Source organism: Varanus komodoensis, unplaced genomic scaffold (genome assembly GCF_004798865.1).
Source record: "Varanus komodoensis strain SLA01 unplaced genomic scaffold, ASM479886v1 scaffold23, whole genome shotgun sequence".
Classification (NCBI taxonomy): domain Eukaryota; kingdom Metazoa; phylum Chordata; class Lepidosauria; order Squamata; family Varanidae; genus Varanus; species Varanus komodoensis.
Genome location: NW_025335627.1, coordinates 4,124,072 through 4,144,142, shown reverse-complemented (window position 1 = coordinate 4,144,142; position 20,071 = coordinate 4,124,072). Strand labels below are relative to the sequence as shown.

General features: G+C 44.2%; 1 protein-coding gene across 6 annotated transcripts in view; it reads right to left on the bottom strand.

Annotated features, from left to right (window-relative positions):
- COL6A2 (collagen type VI alpha 2 chain) overlaps positions 1–20,071 on the bottom strand; it is an 82,278-nt gene that overhangs the window by 5,450 nt on the left and 56,757 nt on the right. For 5 of the 6 annotated variants that reach the window (XM_044431941.1, XM_044431938.1, XM_044431939.1 and 2 more), the window contains 5 exons: positions 17,258–17,293; positions 16,881–16,926; positions 14,458–14,610; positions 12,509–12,961; positions 11,241–11,279 (listed from right to left, as the gene is read on the bottom strand). In XM_044431941.1, the coding sequence (XP_044287876.1) occupies positions 11,241–11,279; positions 12,509–12,961; positions 14,458–14,610; positions 16,881–16,926; positions 17,258–17,293 (727 nt within the window). Of the gene's footprint in view, positions 1–4,152; positions 6,777–11,240; positions 11,280–12,508; positions 12,962–14,457; positions 14,611–16,880; positions 16,927–17,257; positions 17,294–20,071 lie in introns of those variants that run through there. The other variant, XM_044431943.1, reaches the window with a different exon arrangement.

Here is a 20,071-nt window from a genome sequence, read left to right as displayed (position 1 = left end):
TATTTAGTGGTCCCGCTACCTGTCTCCCCTTACTCTTGCGTTTCACATGCTGATAGAAGCCCTTTTTGTTGCTCTTGATATTCTCTGCAAGTCTCAGCTCATAATCAGCTTTAGCCTTGCGAAGAATCCTTCTGCAATGGGCCTCTCCCCCGCCCCAGGTATATAATTTTTGTCTATTTGCCCCAGTACCCATTTCCCACTGAGGTTCCCCTTGTGTCTAAATCTCTCTAACCACCTCCTTTCACATCCATGCTGGCACTTTCCTCTGCCTCCCCGCCTTACTAAGTAGAGGTATTGTCAAGGCTTGCACCTCCAAAACCTCCCTTTTGAGTGCCATCCACCCCTCCTCAACTCCCTTGCCTTCCAGTAACCTATCCCAGAAGACTTTCCCCAGTCTGGCCTTCAGTTGGACAAAGTTGGCCCTTGTGAAGTCCCAGCTTCTAGTGCTCAACCTGCTGCACGTCCCCATCCCTCTGATCTCAAGCAAAGGATGGAGTGATCACTCGTATCCAGAGCTCCCCTAATCTGTACTTCATATATCAGCTCCTCCCTGTTGGTCAAGACCAAGTCAAGGTTGTTTCCCCCCTCGTTGCCTCTCAGACCCTCTGCATGAAAAACCATCCCTCTATAATGTCTAGGGAGCAATGTGACCTGGCTGTCACCGCTGAATGAGTCTCCCAACTAATATCCAGGAGACTGAAATCTCCCATAATTACTGTGTCCCTCCCCTGAGATATCCTTAGAATCTAATCTTTCAGGACATCATCCAGGGCCTCCAGGGGCTCAAGATGACCTGGAGGGTGATAACATACCTCCACTGCCAGTCCCTCCCCCTGTCAAAACCCCTTAGTTTCACCCAGACTGCCTCCACCAGATCCCCATCTGTGCTGCATTCTCTCTCACTGCAGCCTGTCCCTTCCTTGTCATATAAAGCTACGCCCCCACCCCTCTTTCCCTTGCTGTCCTTTCTAAACAGGTGATACCCCTCTGTTGCATTGCAGTCTTGCCTTTCATCCCACCAAGTTTCTGTGATCCCCACCAGGTCATACCGTCCTATACCCAGGAGAAATTCAAGCTCTTCCTGCTTATTACCCATGCTCCTACCATTGGTGTACATGCACCTCGACTCCTTGCCACAGCTTCCTTTTTTTGGGATCCCCAGCCTCCTCCTTCCTCCCATCTGCCCTGATACCGGTCCCCTCGTCGTAGGAGTCCTGTCCGCCCCTGAAGTACCTCTAAAACTCTGGTCCCAGAGCCCTGACCCTCTCCCCTCACTTGTCCAATCAAACTTGTCCAATCAGGACAAGTTTCTGGGGGGCCTGAAACACCCCCCCCCCAGCTCAGTTTAAAGTCTTCCAGACAAAGCTTGCTAGAGCATTTCCAAAGGACCTTTTCCCTATCCTTGTGAGGTGCAACCTGTCCCTTGCCAGAAGTCCATTGGCAAGAAACCAGGTGTTGTGGTTGAGGAACCTGAAGCATTCCTTCTGGTACCACACCCCAAGCCAGTCGTTCACCTTGGCAACCCTCCTTTCCCTGGCTGGCCCAAATCCCTGAACCAGTAAGATAGATGAGAAGGCCACTTGGGCCTTTAGGTCCCTGAGTTTCTTCCCTAAAGCGTCAAAGTCCCTGGTCATCCTGACCACACCCTAACTGGCTATGTCATTTGTCCCCACATGGATCATCAGAAGTGGCTGGTGACCCCTAGAGCGAACAAGATGCTCCACTCTATCTATTCCCTGGCCCTCGCCTCTCTTGCAGCAGCCTCCTGGCCGCATGTGGTCCCAGGCTGGGGGTCCTGCTGGTCCCCCAAGGCCTCATCAGCCCCAGCCTCCCCAAGCAGAGAGAACCTGTTTCTCAGCTCCAGATTGGCGCCAGGAGAAGGAGGAGGCCATGCCGTGGGTGACATGCCTCCCTGTCTCCCTGGCTGTTCCTCACGGGTCCCCTCCCTCGACCCTCTGTCTGGAGGGGGGCTGCTCCCGGGGGGCCTGGAGAGCTCTCTCAGCCCTCAGACCCCCTCACCTCCTCCTCTGGGAGGGTCACCAGCTTGCACTGAGGGCAAGTGTATCCCTGCCTCTCGTGAGGGAGAAGGGCGAACATGTCGCAGCTGTCACAGTGGATAGTAACACCTGTGATTCCCGCCAAGGCCATCTCCTAGCCTGACACTGGGAACCCCTCAGAGACCCTACCTTGTTCCCCCACCTTGTCTGTCCTGCACTACTCCTCACTCGCCTAGTTCTCCCAGACAAAACCCACACACAAACAAGGACAAAACAAAAATTTAATTAAAAAAAGAATTTAAAAAAGAATAAAGAGATAGATAAAGATAAAGCCTTGCCCCCAGGGAAGGGAGTCCCCAGGCTGCCCAGGCCACAGCTAAGGAATGCAGACAAGGGACGATGCCTTATAAGCCTCTCAGGCTGGTGTCCCCGCCCCTCTGCTTCCTCCTGGCCTCTCTGGCCTCACCTCCCTTGCTCTCCACTGCTCCTGCCCCCCACTCCTCTGCCCAGCTCCTACCTTGTCCTCACCAGTCCCCTGGCCACCCTCAGCACTCCCCCAGCCTCTGCCTCTGCTGCTCTACCAAGAGGCAAGAGCCAAAAGGGCTTGCAGTGGCTGAGCACAGCCTTATAAGCTTCTCCAATCTTAATCTTACTGTTAAGATTGCATGGAGTTAGGCCTTAGACCAGAGGTGGACAAACTGGAGAGACTATCCCTTGGGGAAGAGTTTCAAAGAAAGTTAACTCAGGGGAAAAGTGATAAGGGAATTTACATATGAATTGAGAGTTTACTTACCTATAGATAAATTAATGTCTGAAAAGGTCCACACCTTCAGAATATTCAACAACTTTCTTGCCCCTGAGTGATATTTTGATGATGGCCAATATCTGCTTAACAGTAGAATGCCAACAGGGCATTTAAGCAGGGTTCCCAACAGCCAGGCTCTGGTTCCCCACCTAGCGTACCTCCAGGGCCACCCTCCTGACCCAACTCTATCACGCTGACTAAGGACGCCATCTAGGCTGCAGTTGTCTCCAGTCCAACTCAGAGCCTGCTTTTGGGTCCTGGAGGCAAACACTGCAGCAGAGTGGGGAGAGGAGTCAAAAAAGAGACTTTGGGCAAGAGACTCAAGGAACTGCCAAATTCAGGTGGGCTTTTCTTTGCTCTGGCTGGTCGGCAGACGTGGGTCAACCAGGGAGAAGAGGGTTGTGGAAACAAATGACTGGCTGTGAGTAATGCTTTAGATTTGTCAAGCACAACAACTGGTTCCTTGCCAAGGGAGTTCTGGTGAAAGACGAGGTGCACCTCACTGGGATGGGGGAAAGGACCATCAGGAATGCCCTAAAACAACGATACATAGTTGCTGGGAAAATTCATTCCCTACCTAATCAATCCAGCAAATTCATTAACTATAAGGACTGCAGTTCACCCAAGAGAGAACAGAATTCTGACTGCTGTGGCAGAGGGTCTTGGTGTTGCCAGCAAGAGAGACGTGTGGCTGCTGCATCGCCACCAGGTGCTGTATTTTTAGGGAGTGTCTTGCTTTTCTGCTTCCTTAACACAGGTACCAGGTAGTTTCTCATGTATGCTTTCTTATAGGAAGCACATCCAGACACAGATGCTGTTCATGATTTTCAAAGGCATACACATTCAGATGCGTGTTTGTCATGTCTCCTCACTCTAGACAGCCTAATAGGCTATGGGGTGCTATATAAATGCAATAAATAAAATAACAAGCCATCCTGTAAGCGTTTGTAAGCTGTCCTGGATGTTTTTTTTCATACAGGACGGGATAGAAGTATTTTAAATGAATGAATGAATGAATGAATGAATGAATAAATAAATAAATAAATAAATAAAATATTTTAAGCCCTTTCCTTCCTTGTGTAAGAATTTGTGTATCCAGATGCTGATAATTTCTTACTTTTCAAAGTAAACCAGATAGAATAAGACAGAAGATGATTTGGGAATAACTGATATCTGTGGACTAGAATATCCAAGAAACTGAATATGCCACATTATGTCAACCTCTTTAATGGATATGCTGGACTGATCATAGGGAACATTATCATTAAAGTTCTACACATGTGGTCTTTTGACACTGTTTTTGACACCAGAGCCATGTGGGAAAATTCCAGCGAAGGGCAGGCACATTTGTCTCTTTACATCAAAGCTTTAATCGGAATACTATTTCATTCATGTATATTATACAATTCAGGGTATGGGATACACTGCCAGCTCTGTCTTTTATATGACTACAGCATTCTGTCCAATATAAATGATATACAACATATGTGCTCAAAGCTTAGAGTGGAGTCACACAAGCAGGTCCATTTTTTGCTAGTGTGGGAAGAAGCCTTTTTAAAAGTCTTCCCTAAGATTCCAGTCTTATGGGTGCGTCCATGTATATTCAGAGCTCAAGGCTACATAGTCCTGCAAACCTCAGAAATCATAAATACAGAATCTGTATTGGCATGTACTCTGAGTTGGTCTAGGCACAAGACCTGCGCCAGTGATATGGACAGACACCTTAAAGCTTAAAGGAAAGGAAGGTCTTTTTGTAGGGTAAAATTGGTGTGACTTCTGTCTTACTGTACTCCTCTGTTTATCTCCATGTAGCTGAAACTGAAGAAGGGAAACCTGCACAAGGCTGGACCTCGGTTTGCTGTGCTAGAATCAGACAGCCAATATGGAATCTTGCAGTTACAAATGGCAAGGACCAGGTGAAACCCAGTTGCCTGAGTGGATCCTTTGCCGACCATCTAGTTCTTACTGCTTCTTATCATTTGTTTACTAAAAATAATAAAACAAATCAATGCTTGGAGAAAATGTCAATATTTTTAGAAGCACCCTGACTCTTTTTCACTGGTCCAGGCCTAACAATGATGAAACAAGATGAAAATCCTAATACTGGATTGGTTAAGTGTCTAAGGCCAAGATTTTTAAAAATGTAGGCTGATGGGTGTGCAACTGCCCCAGCCTCCACAGCAGAAGTATTACAAATCTGATATTTCTTTGTAGAGAATGGTTTAACATCCCCATACCTCCTCTGTTACATCACATACATCTGCAAATATAATATTACACAGAAGCATAGCTTAATTCTCTTGCTAGCATTGTACAGCATATCTAGATCTGATTGTAAACTCTCGATGGATTTTATATAGATCTCAGCTCACAAAAAGTTGGCCGAACATGGAAATAATGATCACAAGGAGAAAAATGTTCCTTTTGCATTAAATATTTTACTCTTTCTCTATAACTGTCCACTTGCTGGGTTATTGGCTTCCATCAACAATTTCCCCCTGGTTCTATGGATATTACTATCTAGGTTAGAAAACAAAAATGTACAAAATTTGAAAATCCCCATGTATGAAACAAACAAAACAGAAGAACAAGACCAAACACAGAGAGTACAAGTCTTAGCGAAGCGAGGCCCTTGCACTAGAGGTGGGCAATTGATTTGGGAAGCTAGAGTCAAAGGCTTATTTTTAAGGGAAGCAAAAGCAGGGGGACTTATGGTGAAGACACACAGAAAATAAATTATTTGGGCAGGGCTTCCCTGAAAAAAAAAAAGAAAAGCCTTTGGAATGTATGGATTATGTGTTTAAAACACTTCCATTTGGGTCCTTTACCTTTAGAATTGAAGAAAGTAAACATTTCTTGGGGATTGTTGTTTCCATGCATTAGCTAGAAAAGCTATTGCAATTAAAAAGACAGACAAAGAGATCAATTTATAGCTAGTCCATAGCTAAATGAACACACATAGCTAACAATATATTAATAAAAGCTAATTTCTGCCAAACACATATGCTGGCAATGCTCTCAATTCAGGACAGAAACAGACTACAGCAGAGCACCCAGACATGTTTCCTGTGGCAACGGTAACTGCGGAGAAACAGTCACCTCTAAGTATGTGCCAAGGAGTTTCTTAGCTTATGGGATGATGAAAGACTAGAACTGCCATGCAGTTAGAGCCAGCATGTGATAGGCTTTTACATGCTATCATATGGCTGTCGTCTACACTTTTCCAGAAAAAACAAGGATAGTGTATTCTCCCTTAGATTTCTTTCGACAACCTTGGGACCACTGACAAGACATATTAGGGTTTGGGCTCTTAAACAGTTGGAGTGCACTAGGTTGGGGAAGATGTGCAATTTCATCAGCTCAGCCTGATGTCTAGGGAAGGGACTTGGGCAGCTCTAGTATTAACATTCAGTGCCTGTGTTCTCTGGAAGCATACTGGCTAGGATTCTCCTCTGCCAAGGGCCACTGCATCGGCTTGGAAGCAAAGCTGAGTATAAGCCTCAGGAGCCCTTGAGGCAGACATTTCAGGATTTTCCTAATCTAGAAGCTTCTTTGAGAGCAGCCTCCTAGCACTGATGAGCGTTCCAGTAAGATTTCTACAACTAAAGTGACTGTTCTGACAAGCTATATGCTTTGCAGGCAGGAGCAAGTCTTATTTTCAGCAGCAGTAGCACGGTTTCAGCAAAGGGCTATTACAGTCTCTGGATCACCCACAATCTCACTGTGCACCATTTTAAAGGTATCAATGAACAAGTCCATCCACTCCTGCCGCTCCTGTCCAGTGGCAAACTTGGCTTTTTCGGCAGTATAGGCCAAGGTGGCCACCAGCTGGGTGTACATGTTGGAGTCCTGGATCTCCCTCGTGGAGTTCAGGAACTGGGCGATCATAGGTTTGGTGCTGGGAAAAGTTATCTTGACTCCCTCTTCCATAGGGCGGAAAATAACTGGGTTTTCGATCCCAGGGTTCCTCCCATCTGCAAGTGAGTGCCAAAAGAATATTTTCAGGGCTTTCTGGTATGGATCTCTTATTTTGATTCAGTTTGGTTTTGTATGAAGCAGGTGTTGGATTGGCAGCATTTGATTTTAGAAATGGTGGTTCCCTGGATGAAGGTAGGGCAAGCCCTGCTAGCATATAGATTTATCCTGGCAGAAGCCACATTTGCTGTCTTTCCAGGCATCAATCCTTATTGCCAAAAGGAAAACAAAAACCAAAAAGTTCACTGATGTGGCAACCTTGTGTCTGAGCTATAGCAATTCAAACTATAGATGGGGGCTCACATGATGGAAGGCTGCTCTGTACAAGGTAAATTTCCTTTATATACAAAATTAGTATGCCAGAGAAAGAGTGAGCCCCTGGCATGCTAGTTCTCAATGAAGAAAGCCTTTCTACATACATAGATAGGCTTTGATCATGTGAAGCTTAGGATTCTTAGATCACTTTATTTCCTGCTGTTATCAGTTTTGCACATATTCATTCACATGTTCATGCTATCCAGTTTCTGTACTAAGGCTGCAAATCTTTTTAAAATAAAAACACATTTCATTTCATATACACTTTCCTTAACAGATACATTTTTACATTCAACTTCTAATATATTTTTGTACATTACCTTGCCTAATATTTGCCATTTTTGCCTACTATTTTTCATAATCCAAAGGATAACTATGTTCCAATCCCCGTATTACTCTGGAAAAGGCAAAATGTGGACCAGATGAAATTCTTCCTTATGTCTACATGAGCCTGGATCTACAGTCTGAATGGCTATAGCTCAGGCCCAGGTTGCCACAACTGTGAGAACTAGGATCTGGTCAGACTGGTAAAATTCTGCACTACATCCTGGACTGCAATGAAAAACACTAACATGGAACCCAGCAGTTTGCATCTGGAGAGGGGCAGCATCTCCCATGGCTATGTAATCCTATGGCTTCTAGACAGCATCTACATGGCTATGTGATTTTTCGAGACCTATCTATAAGGTAGGAAAACTGCTCCAGACTTGTAGCTGGTGCTCCATATTTGAGCGCCTCCCCTTCCTGGACTGGCTATGTCTGAGAGGCTGCAAAGGCAACTTCAGAAATATAGTTTGGGGGTGGGGAGGGAAGGAGACAAGTACCACCAAGATAGAAGGTATTCTGGCAATGCTTCAGTTTCCTTCCCTTCCACTTTGAAGCACCTCAACTAGATGGCCAAAATCAGAAATCTAGCTGACTTGCAGAGCAGAAGGAGTGCAGGGATGACATCCATCTCCACAGTCCTCCTGCCCTCCATTGGATGCCTCTAATCTTCTGAGTTTGCAGAGTTATGGGCAGCCCAACTGGATTAAACCTTTAAGGTCTGGGTTAGAGATATTAAAATCAGCGGAGCTATTCCATTATGCTTACTTAGGCTTAAAAATGCCTCAGTATGGATATATTTGGTCTCTGACAGGATGGCATAATTATGCTGTGCAGCTCTTGCAAAGATGATGATGATGATGATGATGATGATGATGATGATGATTTTTCATTGGTGAAATGTGTGCATAATTAAATTTGATACTGACATTACCTGCTTAAAGTAAAGGGAATTTGTAAAATAAGCATCCTAAGGCCTTCTTTTGAGAAACTAAATCAAACAAGAATTAGCCAGTGAAAATGTGTGAGAATTCTGTTTAAAGTATCGTCTACTCCTTTAGTGTCCATAAAGTGACACTAGTATTGCTGGGTCATTAACACTACATACAGGTACCCAGCCAGGAATGTTTGCAATGTGCATTTAGTAATTAGCCTGCTGTTTTCTAAAATTGCTCTTTCTACCATGGGAAGAGGAGGAGAAACAAACAGGAAAGTTAGCATTCATGAAGCCCTCCTAAAGCGGCTGATGCCAAAAAAGAAAATCTACAGGGAATTCCTAGTATCTTGTCTTCCCTTAAAGTCTCCTCCTTGACCATGTGAATGGACTAATATGTACATCAACAGAAGGGCCACACTAAGCCCATTAGCATCACTTTGTGAAAACTAACCATCCTATCAGCACAATCAGTTTGGTTTTCTTCTACACCTATTCTAATACTACACACAGCGTATAAATGAATAGTTAGTGAATGAAAACCAAAGCAGGCAATGTAGTGTAATGCATTGATGGGCAACTGGCCTCCAGCAAACCAAAGAAGAGCCCCTAGGGCTCAAACCAAGCACAGCCACATAGCTTGGCAATATTGGATAATATTCTTGATAAATTCAAAAACTTGTCAGCTCCAGCACATTCAAGTTGCACCCTTTCAGCAGCTAAGTCCACGCCTTCAGTGATGTCTGGATGACAGGACCCCCCAGGGACCAACTAGCAGAAGTCCAACTCCTGGATGATAGCTCCTGTTGGTCCCAGAGAAAGAGGGTCTCGGGGAAGGAGAACATCATTGAGGAGGAGGAAAATGATCCCTTAGGAAGGACCTATTCCTGGGAAGGCGAGTGTATATTCTCTCACATGGATACCTCAGTTGGAGGCCTCTATCCATGAGATGAATACCTCTGTCTTTGAGAGCGTCACTAAGCAGGTAGACAGGGGCAATCCAGTAGACTTTGTTTACCTGGACTTCCAAAGGGCTTTTGAAAAGTCCATCACCAAAGGCTTCTGAGCAAACTAAGCAGTCATGGAATTAAAGCAGAGAGGGCTCTTATGGATTACTCATTGGTTAAAGAAGAGAGTGGGAATAAATGGCAATTTCTTCCAATGGAAAGATGTTACTAGTGGCATCCCACAAGGTTCTTTTTTAGGATCAGTTGTTTTCAAATCTATTTATAGTGATCAGGAAGTTGGAGTAAGAGGTGAGATGGCCAACTGGCCTAAATTTTTTAGGGTGGTTAAAATCAAAAAGGATTGTGATGAGCTCCAAAGTGGGGAGAATAGGCATCAAAATGGCAAACATGGTTCAATATAAGCAAGTGTAGGGTAATAAAAATTGGGGCAAACAATCCCAACTTCAAATGTACACTGATAGGACAAGACCTAGCAGTGACTGAGCGAGAAAGGGATCTTGGGGTAGTGATGGCAGTACAATGAAAATGTTGGCCCATTGCGCAGCTACTATGAAGAAGGCAAAGTCCTTGCTAGGCATAATTAGGAAGGGAATAGAAAGGTGGGGATTGGGACTGTTGAGCCTAGAAAAAAGGCAAGCAAGGGGGACATGATAGAGGTGTTTAAAATAGTGCATCTTGTGGAAAATGTGGAGAGGGAGATAGCACTAGTTGCTGGGGTCATTCCATGAACCTGATTGGTGGAAGGTTTAGGACAGATAAAAAGAAGTATTTCTTCACACACAAATGGAATTTGCTGCTGTGGGAAGTGGTGATGGCCACCAATCTGAATGGCTTTATTATAAGGGGACTGGAAAGGTTCATGAGGGAGGAGCTACTAGCTTTGCTGGCTATGTGCTTCCTCTTTTACCAGAGATGGTATGCCGGCATACACCAAGGTTTTCAACTGATCAGGCTTATCTAATTCTTCTACCAATTATTTTTTCTGCTGTTCATTAATTGGGAATGAGCCAAGAACAACTTTGAATAAGCTAGTACTTTTGGCTGCGGAGTGCTATGCATGTTCCTTTGACGCAGATACAGGGTTTGTGCTAGCTAGACTTCAGAACCAAAGCACGAACAGTATGCTTTTTTGGTGCTCCAACAAGTTGACTTATAAAACAAGTATGGAAGACATAACTAGGGGAAGAAATGAGGTATCAAGATAGTTCAGTTTACCAAGAACTAGCAGAATTCTGTATCACTGAAACAGAAATGTTCCTAGAGTATAAGACAATTTGTCCAAAACCTGAAAAACCAACAGGACCCTAGCATGAGCATCCACCACTCTGTCTGGATTTACTTTGAGTCCAGGTTCCACAGTATAACTTTGCTGACTAAAACTGGCAGCTCCAGTACCTTCCAGCTGACCAGTTTCAAACAGATATTTTTCAGGATTACTACCACTGCTGCTACTACTATTATATTCAGAACCTCCCAGCACCATGCCAGAGATGATCTGTCTTACCTCTGTATAGGCACGATGTATTCCAAAAGAGTTTCTAGGGGTTCTTGCTTACAGTTTCTGGCCCTGCTTGTTAATCCCAGAAACGAACTGGGCTGACAGCTGTTTCTGTACTACGATAGACTGTTTCAATGCTGAATGACAGCAACATTTGCATACAACCTACAGTGTGAATGGGTAAAGTTACTTGACGCAGAACAACTGTAACACAAAAAGTATGTACCTGTGGAACAAAGAGAGGTGGTGGATGCTTGTTAGAACAAAAGTAGTGATATGAAGATTATGGTCAAAAATTATTTCTCCCTCTCTCCATTCTATTGTGTGGGCTAGAACTTTGCTTTGCTTGTCTAGAATCAGGATTCTTGTATATTATATAACAAATGGTGTATATGAAAGAATTGTACATAATTCCTGTTTTTACCTGTTTGGCAGGGCAGATCAGGGCAGACAATCTGAGGATCTGCAATGAAACATATACAAAAACAGTATGTTGAAACCATTTGAAGCAGTTGCCAAAGAATAGAACCATACCAAGCTAGACATGATGCAAAAGAAATCAGACGTCTCAACTTTTTGTTATTGTTTTACTTTTCTACAGCCACATGGATGGCGCTCTATTTTTCTGGTAGTGGAGAAAAAGGGCCCATTCAATCTTTTCCCAGCAGTCCATTGACCAATAAATATCAATGCAGAGCCTGTGTGGCAAGGTGGTTAGAGTGGTGGACTGGGACTTGCTGCCAGGATGTGGGCAGCTCCAGGGCTCCGTCTCATGTCCAGAACCAGAACTACCATCACAGTACTTGCAGGATGGGTCCCAGGCCAGCTGGAGCTCTCTGCCTCTTGAGGAGTGCCTGTTGGCAGCCCTGGGGGAAGAACTACGTAACATCAAGTACTTCCCTCCAAAAGCTGCCTCAGCAATGCAGCAATTCTGTTCAGTTTCTGTTTCTTGCATGACCTTTTCTATATAGTTGTGCCTTGGTGTTTCACCTCAACAGCATAATTCTCCTACTTGCTGTTGTGTGTTCCAGGGTTTGCATCCTGTCTGCCCTCTGTCTGTTCTACTTCCTGCCTCCCCTTGCTCTACCTTGTTACCTTGCTCTATTTGCCACACCGTCACTGCTCCAGAACCCTGTCCAGTTATCCTGTCTCAGGTACCTGCTCCCTGCTTTTGTTGGCTTCCTGGTTTGTTTGCAATCTCATCTCTGTCTTGACATTGGCCTGTTCCTTGATTATGACCAAGCCTCTGACTTTATTTTTGAACTCTGGACTATGTTTGGAGTCCATCTTGCCTCAAGCTCTGTCGTCTTGGAGTCGGCACCTTAGGCTTGACTCCTGCCCACATCCCAGACCTTAATACATCCCAGACCCTGAAAAGAGGAGGGATAGAAATAAGCAAATATAAGATAGTCGCAGTATTCTCCCTACCACTGGGAATAAAGTTTCTTACATACAGGAGACCACTGGGCTACAAGCAGAATGAGCCCTGCTAAAATTGCTTTATAGAAGGTATCATACTGACTGAACTTTTGACTACATAGATGCGCCCTTGAAACCTAGAAATCTAGCTGGTGCAAAATTTGGTTATTGTGCTCCTAATAGTTGTGGGCTACAAGTTGTAATAGGATAACAATGTTTCCTGCCACATCATATTCCAATGTTCTTGTCTCAGCAGAAGCAAAATTGACAGACCTGGGCAGAGTTCAAGCTCCATTTTATCAATGAACTCTTCTGCAACCAACTCTGTAAACAACTTCATTTTCTGGACGTTCTCCTTCTTATCACAGGCTATTGAGCGCAGGGTCTCATCTTCTTCTGGCATGTTGAACATGTCTCCAATCCCAATGGCATTGACAGTCACGCCACCAACGCAGAGCGTCTGCAAGTGGGAGTCATTATCTCGAGGATCATGCCGCCCATCAGTCACCACCACAGCAAACACTCGAGCTTTTTCTCTCTGGCTTTGTTTGATGAGTGTATTGTAGGCAAACTGAAGTGCAGAGAGGGTCCAGGTGCCTCCTGCAATCCACTCCAACTTCTTCACTGCCTCTTTGAAACTGGAGAGGGAGTCAATGCGCTTGTCATTCAGCTGGATGGCTTCAAAAGTCCCTTCATGGCTATACTGCACCACCCCAACACGGGCACCTGCCAAGGAAAGAGTATTTATCACACTTGCCTGGATTATTTCCTTTCCCCTAGAAGAAATTGGTGTTTGAGCATCACCACAGAATCATATTGTTCTGCAGCCAGCTGGCTGAAATAGAGAAACCCTTGTGTGTATTGAGCCATGGTTTCTATTTATCCTAATTAGAATTCTTCTAATTCTAAGTCCTCCTGCCAGTGCTAATGTCCTCTGGGAAGAAATTGACCAAACAGGGCAGCTACACTGAGCTCTCACTTGCACTGGAATTTGGAGAAGTTAAGAAACAACAGGTGTCTGCTGTGTCTTTTTCCGAACATCAACGCAAATGAGATGGAACCCACCTTCTCTCTTGAACCTGCTTATACACAAAGAGCAGTTGAGGAAGAATCAGAGATTTTTCTTCAGGAGGGCAAGAGAGACGGCTGCATTTTCTTATCAACTTCATACCTCAGTACAGATTACAGAAAATCCTGTTTATATCCTAACCCTGTTGCATCTGCTGGATGTCCCCATGTGGGGACAAGAGAGGCAACCATAAACTGAGGTTGCCTGAAAAGCGAAGGGATGGTCAAAGCCATCACTTTCATTTTCTCACTTTTCCTTTCCTCAGTTCATTCAGGTTTTGTTTCCACATCTTTGCTTGAAAATTTATATGAATTTTTATACACATTTTCAATTCTTATCAAAATGTGAAATGAGCAAAACTCTCTTTCAATCCATAGATGATATTTTATGACAGCTTTGAGAAGAGAAGAGTGAGGGGGGACATGATATCCCTCTATAAGTACCTCAAAGGCTGTCACAAAGAGAAGGTCAAGATCTCTTCTTGCTGATGCCAGAGTGTAGGACACGGAATAATTGCAACAACCCAGATTCAGACTGGACATCAGAAAAAGCTTCCTCACTGTCAGAGCTATACAACAGTGGAACCAGCTGCCCAGAAAGGCGGCAGGCTCCCCCCACACCCAATAAAGACATTCAAGGTGAAACTGAACAGCCATCTGAGATGGTGTAACTTGGTGTCCTGCAACAGCAGGGGGTCGAACTCAGTGGCCTTCATGGCCCCTTCCAGCTCTAGTATTTTATGATTCTATGACAATTAGTTTGTAATTCTACATGGGCAAATCACACATACAAGACTTCTGTTTTTTGCTTGGGCCCACATTTCCAAAGGAGAATACTTCCTTATTCTCCATCTGACTTTCAGGACTCTCTCAAAGTGAGTTTTGAATTATGTGTTTTGGGAATTATCAGGTCAATGTTAAATGTCCTTGGAAAATAGATGAGTGTCTTAGCATCAATATATGCTTGTCATGGAAACCAATAGATTTTCCTTCACTGAAAATTTTTAAGTCCCCAAATCAAATGGCTTATAATAAGCCTCAAGTAGTAGCTGAAAAACATATCAGTTTGTAGCATTAAATATATATCAAATAGTCACATTTGTCAAATAGATAATGTCCAGCTGTAAAATCAGATACTCATTCATGCCACTAACCTGTCTCGGATTTTGGATCCTTGGCAATAGAACCAAGCCTGCTCACCACATTGATGACAAAGTTCTTCTCCAAGGAGAAATTGGTGTAGCCAATACTCTCTGAACTGTCGATAATGAAGACTATGTCCAAGGGGCCACATCGCTTTTCACAGTCTATGGAAAGCAAAGACAAAGCAAACACAAGTCTTACACTCAAAACACCTTAAAGCTATTCCAGGAAAGGGCCAACCTGGAGACCCCCGGAGTCAACTGCATTACAAAGTATCGTTTAGAACTTTAAACTCTGGAGTTGATTTTGATTTTAGCAACATGCTCTTGGGCTAATGAACGCAGACTCCTCTGTTGCCTTTTCTCTCCAGCAAATACTCAAGCTTTTGTACAACAACAACCACTACTACAACAATGGTGTGTGTGTATTCTAAAAATTGGGCCAGGGGAACTTTTATTTATTTATTTATTTATTTATTTATTTATTTATTTATTTATTTAAAACATTTCTATGCCACCCCCATTGCAACAAAGCCTCGGGGCGGCTCACAACAAGAGCAAAATTATACAATAAAATATTAAAACCCGGTGCATCTCGGCTTAAAAGATTGAAAATCCTATAAATAGCCAATAAATTAACAATTAAAATAAGTTTTAAATAAAAAAGTCTTAGCCTGGCGCCGAAAAACAAATAACGATGGCACCAGGTGGACCTCTCTGGGGAGCGCATTCCATAGATGGGTGTGCAGAGTCCCTCTATCTACAGAAGGCAATTCATGGATTCACCTCAACTTCACTGCAAGTTGAGCATGGCTATCCTGGGGCACTTATGCACAGCCTAAAGCATGATGTAACATTATGCATGCACTCGCACATCAAGATAAACCAGTTTAACTTGAAGTGAATGGGTAGGAATGAGCCACAGGGGGCATCAGGCTTGGGTAGTCCCATTTTCCCCTCTGTTGCTTTCACTTTTACTTAACCAGTTCATCAAATTTGTCCTGTCCTACCTGGAGGAGGATTCTTCAGATGAAGCGAGGCAGCACAGTGGCCCCCAACCACAGTCAGATGCAGGGGCTGAGGCTATAGCCAATTGCCTTCCAGTAGAGAAGGTGGATTAGGCAGTGGAGTCTGCAGCTGGCTTAACTGAGACAGCAGGTTAGTTACGACAACCACCAGCTGAGCCACCTGGTCTCTGAGGACTTCATTTTCCTGAAAAGCAGCCTCCATTCTGTCAGGAATGGTACAGATAATGGGGGTGGCAAACAAGCCATCCTGCTCTGTGCGGACAAATGTCAATTCCCTGTGCTACCTTTCAAAAGACTAGTCAGTTCAGTCCAAAAGCCAACTCTGTGCACTCAGAGTTTAAATCAGGCGGGGGCATCCAAAAGAATGTCCAGGGAGCAAGCCAAAAGTCTAGGTATCCACAATTGGTCTTAAACGAAGCCAGAGAAGCTGATAACAATTCTTGTTGTTTGTCATGAAGAGCAGGCTCTGGCTGATCTAATTTATAGCCAGCTGTAAATCAGTGCAGCATGCCGTGTTCTGAGGGGCTCCATGCTCAGCCTGCTGCTCGAACGTATGCTGGATCCATGAACTCCTCCCCCTCTCTAAAGGGTGAATCCCTTCTGACTCTCACTCCTGTCCTTGAGGATTTCCATGTACTGCCCAAGAGGATCCTGGCTGCTCATCTACTGGAAGGTAGTCAGCTGTAGGCTCATCTCCGAGATATGACTGTGGCCGGGGCCTGCTGTGCTGGCTCTCCTCATCTGAAGAATCCTCCTCCAGGTAGGACAGGACAATACTGCCTACACAGCCATGTGTGCACAACATGGCATGAAGCCACAGTGGGTTTGCATGTTGTCTGAACTCAGTGCAATGTCCCAAGAAGCTTTGCACATGGCATGTGGTCAAGCAGCTACCAGTTGGTTAAAACTATACGTACAGTGCTATCCAGTATGCCTGCCCATAGCCCCCTGAACCCAGGGGATTACAGAAATCTAATGGAACTGAGGAATCATGGCAGTACAGATTGCTTCTGCATTCATCTTGTCCTCCAGAAGGCATGATTTCAGCTGCCTGGGTGAGACACTGCCAGGGTGCATCATAGCCTTCACAGCCTCCCAGATCTCCAAAGCCCCACTGGCTCTCAAGTCGATTTTGTGACTTCAGACCTGCAGCTCGCACTGAACGAAGTGTGTTGGCTGTGAGGGTAGAGAAAGGGCACTTCTCAGCTGGAACCTCGGCTATAACTTCAAAACACATCTGACCATCTGGCCTAGGATTAGTTCTTTACTCTCTGACCAACCACACCTAACCACAAAACGAGTGATAAAAACTGAGCAGAATTTTGCAATCTTAAGACAGCTGTCAAGGGAAGATTAAGCAAAATCATCATCATCACCATCAAGTCACAAGAAAAAGACTCAACTAACCACAACAGCCACAAGTCTCTCTGATGTAGGTCATCACATCACAGTCCTATTAATAAGAACAAGAAGTGTCACAACTGGCATAATGATTACAAAATTCAGTTTGCATCCTCTCATTGAAAGCACAATTGAGACATTGCTTTCTGCATAAAAGAAATCACATGTTTTCTGATTTCTTTCTGTATTGAAAAGGATGTGGCTAAACTCTGATTTTGATAATAGTTTTGTATTTGCCACAGATTTCAACAAAAATCTTATCCAGATAGCAGGAAGCAATATTTCCATGCCTTGTTGCATTGCAGAGGAAACTAGAACTGTCACTGCTTATACAAAAATCTTCCTAGTTAGATATATACTAACAGAAAGCTTTCTTTACTTACAGTTAGTCCAGGATCTCCACCAGGGCCCGGGTCACCCTATAAAATGATGGAAACATTTAAGGATATTTCACCTGCAACAGGAACACTGCTTCTAGATTCTTTCTGGTATTTGCATAATTTAAGAGCATACAGACTTGTAACACACATTGAGCCTTTAGTTAATTGAGAATGTGACTGCAGGGTAACCTGCTGTGGAAGAACTACAAGTCACCCTGGGCAACACTGAACAACAGGCTGAAACACATGTATGTCAGGAAGTCCTGTGGCCTCACCAGGTATGCTGTCTCAGTGATATAACAAGGGTTGCCAGTGCTCATACAGCCCCCAGACACTTATCCCTTCCTTCTTATACCTGTGGGAACAATTGACACCAGAAGAGGAGCTTTGAAGAAATCATGTCAGACTTTGAAGCTTTAGGGAGGAAAATCAAGATCTTTGGGCCCAGATAGTTTTCTCTTCGGTTCTTCCAGTTCTTGGAAGAGGAATAGACAGGGGAAAGATCCTCCATGTTAATGCCTAGCTATGAAGGTGCTGCTGACATGGAAGATTTGGATTCTGTGACCACACGCTACACTTCCTGGAAGATGGACTGCTAGATAGGGATGGGCTTTAACTCACAAGGCCTGGAAAGAATATGCTTGGCCACAACATGAAGTTTTATCAAGAGGGCTTTCAAGCGAATCCTATCAGGAAGGGAGAAACATAGTAACAGAGTGAGTCAGAAAGGGTCTCCCAGGCCATCCAGTTTGACCTCCGGCTCCAGCCTGGCTCCACTTGTGACATGCCTACCTGGGGGTACACCTGGAGGTAACAACAGACAAGGCTTATGCACCACTACAGAGAGAGGAGCTCCAGTAATAGTCTTCAAAAATGTAGGAAGAAAGCATGAGAGTATAAACCATAAGGGCAAGCAGGAGTTTGGCAGCAGAGTTGCAGTGGAAGAGGAGACAAAGGCAGGCAGAGGCAGAACAGTGAGGGCCTGGCCTAGCCCATCAAACAGTCTCTTTCAAGACATTCTAATGAGGGGGGGGCGGGGGGGGGGAATCCAGTGCGAATTAAAAAAAAGGAAATTCTAAAGGCACAATCACAAACAGTTCCACCAAAGAAAAAAGGTAGAAGACAACAGAAGAAGCCTATGTGGCTTCACAAAATGCTTACAGATTATTTGAAAACAAAAAGAACATGTATAGGAAGTAGAAGGCAGGCAGGTTATAAAGAAAGAATAGGGGCTGGTAGCACAGAATTGCAGGGATGGTGTCAGGAAGACTAAAGCTAGGAATGAACTGAAACTAGCGAGGGGTGCTAAAAGCCTTCTTCAGCTATGTCCAAAGAAAAAGACAGAGGAAAGAAATGGGGGTTCAGAGGCTCAGTGTGGATGTCAAAATGATTATACAAGCTGTTGGGGCTTTCTAATTTTTCCAAACTTCTGTCCCAGTTGAGTATTTCTTTCAAGTAAACTGCATATGAAAACTCACATGCATTTTTGTGCACAGATCTCCTAGTACATTTAAATACTAGAATGGTGGTCCTGAATGGTGCAACACTCCCTCTTAGGGACAAGGTCCGCAGCTTAGGAGTGCTCCTCGACCCGGAGCTTTCTTTGGAAGCTCAGGTGACAGCGGTGGCGAGGAGCGCCTTCCTTCAGCTTCGGCTGATTAATCAGCTGCGCCCCTACCTGAAGTACGACTGCCTGGTGATGGTGACACACGCGCTGGTGACTTCCCGCCTAGACTTCTGTAACGCGCTTTACGTGGGGCTTCCCCTGAAGACAGTCCGAACACTTCAATTGGTGCAAAATAGAGCTGCCAGGTTGCTGACGGGGACGGGGCGTTATGCTCACATGACTCCAGTCCTCCGTCAGCTTCACTGGCTTCCCATTGAAGCCTGGGCCCAATTCAAGGTGTTGATTATGACCTATAAAGCCCTAAACGGCTTGGGTCCTGGCTACCTGAATGAGCGCTTACGTCCGTATATGCCCGACTGCCCTTTGAGATCTGCGGGAGAGTCCCTTCTCCGGGAACCCTCCATGAAAGAAATTAGGAGAGTAAGTACTCGGAGGAGGGCTTTCTCTGTGGTGGCGCCCAACCTATGGAATTCACTCCCCAAAGAGGTCCGCCTGGCACCGTCGTTACTGGTTTTTCGGCGCCAGGTAAAGACCTTTTTATTTAAACATCATTTTAATTGTTAAAACATATGATCTGGCCAGGGCAACTTCTTCGTCCTTCTCTTTTCTCCTCCTATATTTTTATTTACTTATTTTATACTGATAATTTTAATTTTATATTTGTAACTCAGTGTATTTTTTGTATTTTTGTATTTAATGGTAATTTATTATGTTCTATTGTATTTCAATGTATTTTATTGTGTTGTAAGCCGCCCCGAGGTTTCGGCAAGGGGCGGCATAGAAGTGTTATAATAATAATAATAATAATAATAATAATAATAATAATAATAATAATAATATCCAATTTTGCAAGCAAATTTCCTATTGTGTTGTATTTTAACTTTGTTTTCACGAATGTATGCATTTTCTCCTAATATACACAATGCAGTACACATTTTTTTGACTGGAGAACTCAATTTCAAAATTTGGCAGTATGAAAATTGGAAAAATGAATTTTGGTGCCCAGATTGATCGGAAAATAGGAAAATCAGTATGTCCATATGTAAGAATTAATCACATGAATTTCTCCACCATACCTAGATAGTAATGGCAAGAAGCTCACCTGCCCAGTATGTACCTGCACATGTAAAAACTGTCATTTATACATAGAAGTACAGACATCATCAGGCCATGCTCTCTTGCTAAGGTTT